This window comes from Eurypyga helias, unplaced genomic scaffold (assembly GCF_000690775.1).
Source record: "Eurypyga helias isolate BGI_N326 unplaced genomic scaffold, ASM69077v1 scaffold18311, whole genome shotgun sequence".
NCBI classification, from domain to species: Eukaryota; Metazoa; Chordata; class Aves; order Eurypygiformes; family Eurypygidae; genus Eurypyga; species Eurypyga helias.
In genome coordinates this window covers 23,998-35,033 of record NW_010229111.1, presented here as the reverse complement: position 1 = coordinate 35,033, position 11,036 = coordinate 23,998, and the positions used below count along the sequence as shown (strand labels likewise).

At 37.4% G+C, this 11,036-nt stretch overlaps 1 protein-coding gene across 1 annotated transcript in view; it reads right to left on the bottom strand.

The window, feature by feature from the left end:
- Positions 1-297: 297 nt before the first annotated feature.
- The window catches only part of ZDHHC21 (zinc finger, DHHC-type containing 21), a 29,004-nt gene continuing 18,265 nt past the window's right edge, over positions 298-11,036 (bottom strand). Inside the window, exons 6-7 of the mRNA XM_010160280.1 lie at positions 961-1,004; positions 298-430 (exon numbers count right to left, since the gene is read on the bottom strand). Of these exons, the coding sequence (XP_010158582.1) occupies positions 298-430; positions 961-1,004 (177 nt within the window). The remainder of the gene's footprint in view (positions 431-960; positions 1,005-11,036) is intronic.

Here is an 11,036-nt window from a genome sequence, read left to right as displayed (position 1 = left end):
AACAACTAGAGTAAGACTGCATTCCAGTCATTTGTTTTTGGTATTAACCTCAAAGATGAAAGAAATCCCTTTGGAAAGCCAATTTGAAAGTAAATATGCTTAAAGTTATACATAAAACTTGCATTAATCTCAGAACAGAATCAAGACCACTATTAAAATAAAGCCTGGGGCACATTGTGATGTCTACAATTGGTGGGTGGATTTTAATTGACTTGAAGACTGTCATAGTCCTATTAACATAAAACCTGTAACGCACTTCCAGCATGGAGGACCCATCTGTGCCCACCATCCATCTGTTCAGATGTGATTGGCAAAGTGGTAGGGAACGCACAGTGGTTGCCTCTGCCTGAAAGGAATAAACCACAGGATCTTCCATCGAGTGCCAAAAACTTCTGAGAAGGTCTGCTGCCATGGCTTTCGGGGCCTCGATCTACAGAAGACAGCATTATTAGTGAAAGACAGCACGCCCATGGTGCACTTCAGTCAGCTAGAACAATGCAGGTTGGCTGGGGATCCATTACTGGACTCTGATGAATTGTGTCCCAGCATCACAAATACAGCTTTTCTTTCATCGCGGCGCGCAGCTGAGACTCAACTTTGGAGAACAGAAACTATCTGTGTCGTCAATCAACCAAAGGCAACTTTTGAAGCAGAGGAGAAGCTCAGAATCAATGAAATGTATGTCAAGACACAGCAGAAAGTGTCTTTTGATCTGTACTCTTGAAAGAAAATACAGTTCCACTGGCTTTGGAAGGAATGGGAATAATGTGAGGCTACTTTGTGTACAACCAATATGAAAAGATTAGTGAGCTGCTGCTAGAGATAGGAAGTACAAGGCACAGTACCATGCAAAATAATCCCAACAGTGCCTCCAGTTCCCTTTCCCTCTCACACAGTTAAAAAGAGCAGCTACTTCTTTAGCTTTTCAGCAAATAAATGCAGAAATTTTACAGCACTTACATGTCTTCACAACAGTTTGACATTTTTTCTATACTTGTTGTGTCCTGTTGAAGAAAAGAAAACACAGTGAAGTACTCGGGTATTTATTTACATTCCTAACTGTTAAAATGTCTTTGTGAAAGAAATGAAATAAAGCAGGGAATTAGTTCTTAGAGTACACTGCTTTGGCATCAGTCCAGTAGGTTAAGCACTACTACACCATATCAGTTTTAAGTAGCTGTGAGATCATACGCACCCATTTACTCCATCTGTTAAATGATTTTTACAAACACGATGTGAAACTATGCCGTTTTACACATAGTTAGCACAGGTTTACACACAGTTTTACACACTGATAGCACATACCACATCATGTCAACAAAAACTTTGGGCATTATTACAGCTAAAAGTAGTTCAGACATTACAATTAATCCATGGGACATCTAGAAGTAATGCGTGTAAGGTGCATTCCTGTTTTTCCCTGCCATACTTTTCACAAGCACCCATTCCAGCCTTGGAGTAGTCCACTGAGACAATCTCAGGAAAAATTTAATAAAATGCAGCCATTAACAGATACAGTATTTTGACAAGCAGGTGCTATGACAAGGTTTTAAAACAGTTATCTTCATGAGTATTGTAACGCAAACAGCACCACTAGGAATATACCACCAGTTTCCAGTCTCTGCCGGTAAATACTGAATATAAAAATTATTCTACTAAAACATAACAAAAACTAAATAATGCACAGACTGAAGGCACCCCTGTAGCTAACAGTAAATTAAATTCATACCTTACTTTTCTGAAAATTATTAATTTAGTAAGTCACAAAGTTTTATAATTAGCCAATCAATTTAAGCTTAGATCATCCCCAAATAAAACTTTTTAAACTACCAACTACAGTACTTTTTTGTCTCACTTTGCACTGTGTATTTAACAAAAAAGCTTGCTTTGTAAGTGAGCGTCACTCCAATTTTAACTCCAGCAGTGTTAGTGTTTTCAATGCACATTCATACTTCATTATGTCCCAAAATCACTTACGAGGTCCAAAATAAAATAATTGAAATATTTCTCATGGTTCCATCTCCTTTTCAGGACAGCTTGCTGTTTCCCTTTACTGTTCATCGATTTAGGCGTGCTCATAATGCACCTGTCAAATTACACTTGCGTGTGAATGAAACGGAGAGCTAGTCGCTATTGTCCCGGCTGTACAGAGACACCAGGGCTGTGGTTTAATTAGGCTGTGACTCCATTGTCATCTGGAAACACTACCTAGCAATAAAACCATACTGTGTTCTTTGATTGTCCCTGCCATGAGTGCGTCCAATTCAGTGCAGGCACTGCTGGGATTCTGCCACCACCCTTCATAAAGCTTTGAAGAGGAAAGGTGAAATGTGAGAAGGGAATAATGTACAGGAAGCTGCTTCTCTGCTTCACCAGACACGGGTGGCCTCAACTCCCCTTGCCAAATTTTCTCCTTCCCAGCTCTGATGAGTTTTGGAACAGGATCCCTCACCACACGCTAAACAGCAAAAATATTAATTCTGCCTTCCCAGCTGAACTCCAGATGCGCTGTGGCAAAGGAGAGAGGTCGTCCCCCCTGCCGCCAGCCCACCAGGATGTGCAAGTTATTCCCTGTTCACGCAGGAGGCATGCCCACGGCAGACTATGCAAACCATCCCGGCCCCATCATCAGGTGGGTTTGAACAACCGCTCAGTAGTGAGAGAGGACAGGGCCAGAGGCAGCAGGCCGTAAACACTGTCCATCGTTTCGGTTCCCATAAACAAACTGCTTCTCCTCCCCGCCTGACGGGCCTGTCCAGGCGGAAGGAGAGCGCTGCCAGACACAAGCCATCCTTGAACGGGCTGGCCTGACTGCACAGCCAAGGGACATTCCGCTTTCTTGGGCTGCCTCTTTGTCCTGCTCTAGGCAGAACACCTTTTCCAAGCACAGAAAACCGCACCCCACTGTCTGAATAAAAAGGATTGAGTAAGCACAGATACTATTTTCACAAAATTTCAGTGGGGGGGCAACAGCGTTTTCATGAGATGCTGTAGCTCCTTCCGTAACTGCGACAATATCTCAGCTATAGGAATTATCCCCTGGGCAACCCAAAACTGTCTACCGGAGCACAAAAAAACATCGTTACATTTGAAAGCAATGCTTGCCAATGATTCTTTTTGTACTAGAGTAGCATGCTGGTCCAGACTGTCAGTGATTTCTAGCTATCAAAGATTTATACAACCATTTCACAAAAGGAACCTTAAACCAGCTTTGGGTGCAGAAGCAACATATCAAATAATATGTTCAATATGCCACATTGTTTATTCATTAATGCATTTGTACTGCTCACTGAAATACTGTATTTCAGATTTTTGGAGGGATTCCCAGGTTGGGAACTGAGGGTTGTATTTCTTTTTAAATGTTGTTATCAAGACCTGAAAGATGCTCATCAGGGTCTGCCTCTCTCAAAAATGTAACCCACTGAATTAATGAACTAAGTGAAAGCACCAAAACAGCAACTGCAGAATACGACTGTAAGAAAAGACTGCCAAGTTCCCACACCTTTAAAACATACTAAGGATCTTAGTTGGGTAGGAAGTCAAAGGAAATCCTCCCTCCCTTCCTTCTTCATCCATTAAAATGCCAACATCTGCTTTAGAATACTTTTGCTTTACAGTAAAGGAATTGGGACTGAGCAAGGAATCATTTGCTTCTGGGATACTTTTTCAGAATTAGAAAACCTTTATAGCCACATTTTAAAAGCTGTGAACTAGGGCTGGAGGGAATAGCAGGAGACACACCTCTCTGAAGTTCAGCTGCTTAACAAGTGCTGGTGACTGAACTTGAGAAACCAAATTCTCCTCCCAGCTTCCCTCCCCCAGCACTGCTGCCAAACAGCTAGGCCTATTTGGAAGGTACTTTCCTTTGAAAGTGAACCTATTTACCTTTCCACATGAAAGTGAAACTTCACAGCACCCTAGCAAACTAGGTAGCCCCTCTGGAGACCGCAGAGGGAAAAGCAAGGGAAAGGGCCACAGCTGAGTTTTGGCCTATTATTTAAGGGTTTTTTTCTCAAGACAGTTGAATTTTTCTGCTTTTGGAGACAGGAGGACCAGAATACCCACTTCTCCTCTGAACAACAAAGTGTTCTGCTCATTAACATGTATCACGAATGGCCTTCAACCAGAGTATCATCTGTCCTAATTACACATTTGATGAATACCATGGTTTTGCTACAACACCAGAATTACGATGTTCAGCCTAAGAGGCTTTGACTGTCTGCATCTACTATCAGCTTGGATTACTACCAATACAAACAGAACTCTGCTAAGATTTTTTTTTTCCCCCGAGACTCACAGTTAGTGATGATATTAAAATCTTTTGAAGAATTGGCACTCATCCAAAAGTTGAAAATAAGTTGGTATGAGAAAACAGGGCATATCAATTGGGTGCTAGTAAAATCTATCTCCAAAAATCCCATAAAATTTACAATTGTGTACAAGACTAAGCCGACTAACCCACAACTGATTATTTTCACATGGTATGTCATCTGGGCCCCCAAAGTCACAAAGATTGGAAACCATTATTGTTCCTGCACCTACTTATTCAGAGACATACTCACCAATAAGCATTGTAAGGCAACTAGGAAAGGCAAAATACATTAGAGGAAATAAACACAGCAACGATTAACAACATACCACTTTAAAACAAGAGGGAAAGGGCAAAGGGTTCAGATTAGGGATGGTTTTTTGCTTTGAGGACTCACCACAAATCTGCAAGATTAGGTTGTTTAAGGGAAGAAAGCTGCTGCCACAGCTAAGACTGTTACAAGAGGAATGGAGAGACCTATGTAAGAGCACCCACTGAATTCTGCAGACCAACTTAAGATTCATTTGCAAATGAACACACCTGCATCAGCTACTAAGAGGAACATATATTCCACATCCATGTATTTAATTAACCAACTGCCCGGAAAAAAAACAGTTTTCTTTAGAAAAGATCACATGCATTCTTTAACAAACCGTGCTGTAGGCTGGGATTCACCATGAACTAATTTATCCTGGAAGAAGCACATGCAAAGAGTATTTTCCTCTTACTGATTCACGTTGCCCTCAGAAGAAGCTGTAATCCGTAGCCCCAGTCTCTGGTTCAGTTTTTCTTCTGTGCTTGTTTACAGTGACATGTAATCAATACAGCCATATTTAATACTTGTGACAGAAGAATCTAGGCATTACACCACACTTTCTTAATACAGTATTTTCAAATACTCAGTACTTAGGAATCAGCAGGGAAGTATGATAAAGCAGACACAGAAAAAGGAAACAAAAGCCTTCCTGGATTTGCAGCATCTGCTGTTATCTGAAAGTGCAAGACAACATATCCTCTATCTGAACAACAAACTTCTTTTCATTCCTTCTAACTAACATCCTTTCATTGTGCGTATGTAAATGACACGTGAGCAACTGAAGAATATAAAATACTGAACATCTCATAGAAAGAATACTTCATAATTCGTGAATTTTCCTTTCTGGCATTAATTACACTTTGGGTTTACATTTGGGCCACTTTTCAGCATTATTTTCTTAATCTAGACTTCTCACATAAGACAATATGATTAATTTTATCAAGGTTCGGCCTGAAAATTACTAGTTTAGTTTCAGCTTTAAATCCTTAAACCAGAGAATCATGTGCACGATGAAAAATTAAGCTACACTATGTTTTATCTTGGGAAATCCTCTACACTCCCCTCCACTCTGAGGAAGTTAGTTAAACACATTTCCAATGTATTTGCCAGATATTAGAAAATTATTCAATAAAAAGAAAAGATCTGGTTTCTTAACTAGGAAGAAGATGATACAAACAGGTCTCTCTTCTTCTGTCAAAATCTGTGCTGTGTTAGGTGCAGACAGCTGCCTGACAGCAAGACACAGGACAGACCTATTATTTTTCTTGATACTTACACCTTCTTAAGACAAAAACAGTAAGAAAAAAATGCTCAGGAAGGCAAGCTACCTTCCTCACACAGAAGCCATTTTAATAGTCTGATGTCTAATTTTGACAAGTGACATTTAAACAAAATATCCCCACAGAATACTCAAACATCATTATTATAGTTATTTATTTTCAATTGGTTAAAGGTAGTGCCTTTAGTATCTAGAAAAATAACTGAGTTGTAACATGGCTTCTTTCTTGCATGGTGAACAGGGCATATATTTGGCATATTTTTACTCCCTGCACAACACAAAATCTCTTTGATGAAATTTGCGAACTTAGCCTTTTCCTTAATAATATTGTAAATAATTAATTTCAATAAAAGTATTCCCACTTTACCTAAACCATGAAGTGATCTCAATAAATGTAAATAGATCTTCTGCGACTTAGTGTGTCTTAGACTTGAATATAATCTTACATTTTAAATGGCTCATGAAAGAGCTTTTTTAAAATAAACCAACATTTTATTTTGATGGTAATTAGGTGTTTAAGACTGTCAAGATACATTCATGAAAAATGTTAAACCAATTGCTAGATTATTTGAGAAAAATAAGGTAAAGATACAAAAAACACTACAAAGTTAACAAAATCCCATTCAAGGACCAGGACATATTTATATTTATTCCTGACAATTTAATTTATAGGACTTCATGCAGCCTTCTAATAGGAGATTTACCTACAGGTGGATTAAAGGTAGAGACAGGAAAAAGGGAAGAGATAAGAATAATGGGGAAGAATCAGACGGACAATCTTAGCATGACCTTATTTTCTGTTACATCTCTAATTTCAAATTACTATTTGTGTTTCTTTTCCTCTCCTTCTAAAATTAGTTTTTATCTTACAATTTATTATATCCAGGTAAAGAATACATTTGCCCAGGAATCTTAATTTCCCCTTCTATCCTAATTTTTTCTGTGCTAAACTTAATTATGAGGATTAATAGTTGCTTGATTACATTTATGCCATGTTTGAAAAACCAGGAAAAGCCTTTAGTATTTCACTAATCAAAACAGTATTTAATAGATTATCTGATTAAAGATATGATTACTAATATTTTTAATTACAAGATACTTATTTTTAGAGACAAAAAGCATTTTAACAAAACTAGAACACTTACACACTCTATATTAAACCAGCAATGGACCAACACTACGATAGAACACAGAGAATTATAAAGCCTTTGGTTTTGTTAATAGATTAACTGCACCTACATTTTCATTCTTTTGTATTTCAACCTTTGTAAAATTTTGTCTGACTTACTGATTACACAAAGAATTTGAAATTTTTCCACTGGCTTTTTTATTGTTTGCATTTAATTTTTGCATTCTACTACTAAATGAAATTATATTCCTAAAGAAAATTAACTGCTTGAAAATATTCCTTTGGGATGAATATATCATAAAATTAATTTTTACAATTTCCAAATTTTTCTGATTTCCTTAAAAGGGTGGGTTTGTCCTTTTGAGAAGAAAAGCAGCCCTGAGCAAAATGAATAATGTTCCTTATTACATACTCGCTCTAAGTCTCAGTCACGCTAAGCAAAACAGTTAAAATACAGGAATTGGTTAAGTTCAAGACGTTCATGTAGAGATGGATGTCTAAAGGAACTACAAAACCTAGCTAGTGAAATAAGTTTGCTACTTGAATGTGAAAAGAAGAAACACTGCCAACAACAGCAAAACACAGCGCTTAATAAATATGAACATTTTAAAAAGCTTCAAAGGGGATAAATGTATGTGGTAGGCATCATATTGTGCACCAGGCAGACTGTTGAACCCCAGCTGTTAAAACTATTTTCCCTTCCATCCTCCCCAAACAAAATAAAGGGAAATTTCTCTTTACCACATCCACACAGTACTGATGCACCAGGATATTGGCATATCACTGTACATCATTCAAACAGTTAATTAACAGGAAACCCTGGTAGCATTAATTAAATTAATAAAGTCACTGTCCACTTAGTTTATGATAACACATCCACTACCTTGCACAGAGACCACATGGTATCTATTAAATGTATAAAAGACCAACCACTACATAGTTCTGCCCCAGAGAAACAAGTTAATTAATAGATAATTTTAATGAAAACTTTTCTCTGCAATAAAAACACATAAAAATCACATAAAATCATATCTGATGAACTATAGTGGAAAAATGAAGAAAATTTATTTAATTCTATCTAAATACTTTGTTTGAACATATGGAAAAATGAAAACACAAACTGTTTAGTGTTTGAAATAAAAAACAATCAAAGGTAATCCTTTAAAATTAGGGTTCAGATTAGTCTCTGCATAGGATGCTGTTTAACTGAAACATCTGGTAGTGTTACGTTGAGAGACAGGCCTTTTTTAACTTTGGAAATGAGATTAGTAGATCAGTTATTTGTAAGTGTCCAAGTAATTTCTAATTATTTTATCTGGGTCACAGATAATCCGCTTTTACAGGGCTCCCACAATGCCATCAGAGGATCACTGCTGAACTGATTATCCTGTTACCTTCCACCATCCATGGGAAGACGGGATTTTCCTTTTGTACAGAGGAGGAGAAAGAAGTGGCTGATTGCTTCAGACAGGTGGCAGCCAGCAAAATAAAGAACAACACAGACCTTGAGAAGAAGAAAACCTCATATACGCAGAAGTTACCAGCCTTCAAAAAGGTCAGCAAATTGAATACTTCTTAGTAGTGTCTGGTTCAATTTAAAACCTCACTGGATATGAACACGTATCAAAACAGTCAGACAAGCCATTATTTAAAAAAGCACGCCACATTACTTATTACTTGTTTGACAGTAATGTCTTGTAGATCAAACATTATCAATGTCAGAATCTTACTGACTGAATAGAAAAACACTTTTTTAACATCTTTTAACTGTTGAAGTGATGTGAAAGACATAGAGAAATAGTTTCTTAGAGCAAAGATGGAACATGAGCGAGAGAAATGCAAATGCCAGGGATAGTCTAATATACACACATAAGCATTCTGACAGTTCCACCTTTTTAAAAAAGCCTGAATTGCAGCTCTGTACCTCCTACAATCATAAATCAGAAGCAATCTGTAGTTGATAACAGTGTCTTTTTTTCCCTAGGTGCATTTATGCCACCTCCTATGAATAAATAGGTTAGTTATGCATTTTTTAGGAAAACGAGTGCCTGCTACATATAAAACTATCAAATGAGAGGGAATTTCTTCAAGAACATGTCAAGAAAATATGTCATGAGGAACCAAGCAAGTTTCTGGATATAATTTGATTTAGCTTCCGATAAAATTTTATTATTTGATATGAGGATAATGACAGAAAAAAAAAGAACTGGAAATAAAATTGCGCAACATAGAGACATGCTCCTCAAGATTTTATAGGTTAAGTGGAAAACGTTCTTTTCTAGATAAACTTTGCATTTGCCACTGCAATACATGCCATTAATAGCCATGTAGTTGCACGGGACAGTGTACGTTTTGGATGTTTTTTTGTAGAAAATTTTAAAGCTTTTTGAAATGAAACTCTCTCAAGCAAAATGATAATTTATCTATAAATAGTATTTTTACTATTTATGACAAACGACCAAATAAAGAAACATCCTTCTACATTCAGAGTTTGAAAGTGTCTATAACTAGAGCTATCTTCTAATCCCGTAGTGGTTAAGGCAAAAGATGAACAATTGCTTGCAGAAGCAAGAAGCAGCTAGAACTAGTCTGAAGTAAGGGGTACCAATAATCCAAAAAAATAAACGTTATTCCCAGTACAAGAACATATTTTTTTTCTAGGATGCAGCTGACAAAAACATTTTTTCTGTTTGGTTTTGTTTGTCTGTTTGTTTGTTTGTTTTTACTTATTGTTTTATTCTAAGTTTGCTTTTACTTCTCAAGCAGAGTCATCAAAAAACATCATGCTGTCTGGAAATGTAAGAATACAGGTCCATTTCCAGCTAAGGAATATATAATTCAAATTTGCACTACAACCAAAGACAGGGAACAGAGGACTGGAAGCAAGCACCAAGTATGGAAGAAAAGCAGACGTTCAATATAAATGCATGATAATTTGGGAAATTACATCTTTCTTCATGGGTGAAACAGTTCTTCCACCCGGTTCTCTAGAAACATGAAAATTCTAAGAAGGTGAATTATTATGCTGAGATTTTAATAACAGTATCTCCTTAGGATCCTACAGTTCCTAAATTAGGATCTTAAATTTCTTTATGATCCTTTAAAGACCTTAAATTTCATTTCAGAGACTTCTGAATCAGAGAAAACTTATTAGAGAGAACTTAGACACCTCTATTTTCAGAATATCCAAATAAAATTTCTCCAAGAGCAATCTCAAATGCATGCTGGAAGAAGTGTTAAAATTCAGGATGACGATGACAGTAAAGGCAAAGAGAGCTTGGAGAAAGCAACTGGAAGAGGATGAAAAGAGCCATTTGCCCCTTCTGCTAGAAGTGTGTTTCACATATGCTAGTTTCTAGGGAGAAAGCACTAATCCCGTATACAGAGGCCACCTCAGCTGCTCCCCTCTTCATCAGAACCATTCATATCAAAAGTTCCTCTAAGGACAGTTTTTGCCAACCAGCTGTTCCCCTCTCATTGTAGGAAGTCACCTCCCTTGCTCTTTGGCTTCCTGGACCTCCAGAGGAGATATGAATAGCCTTGTGCTAATGATACCCTAACAGTGATACCACGAGAGGTGAACCCACTCAAGAGAAATTACTGCATGCTGGGTAACTTGGTCTACCAACCACCTTCTCAAGCAGTACAGCCTTAAGAACATTCTCTAATGTGTAGAATGTTCTACTCTCTAATATGTAGAATGTTTGGTTCTAAGTGTAAGAACCAAATTTGAGTACACAAGCTACAAAGTTTTCATTTTTATCAAAGAGCATATATTTTCCCGAGCATGTTACTATCTGTTGAACACACATGAAACAGTCTAACAGCAGATTACATACATTTTTACATAATGGATCTACTGTAGTAACCAATGACAGTTATGCAACAATAAGCACAGAAGATCAGTCAACTGCACATCACCACCGAATTCTGAAAAGCGCCACACACACAGCAGCGTATTTCACCTGCACTTCATAATGTGCTTCTTTGCTTTCCTGATTTA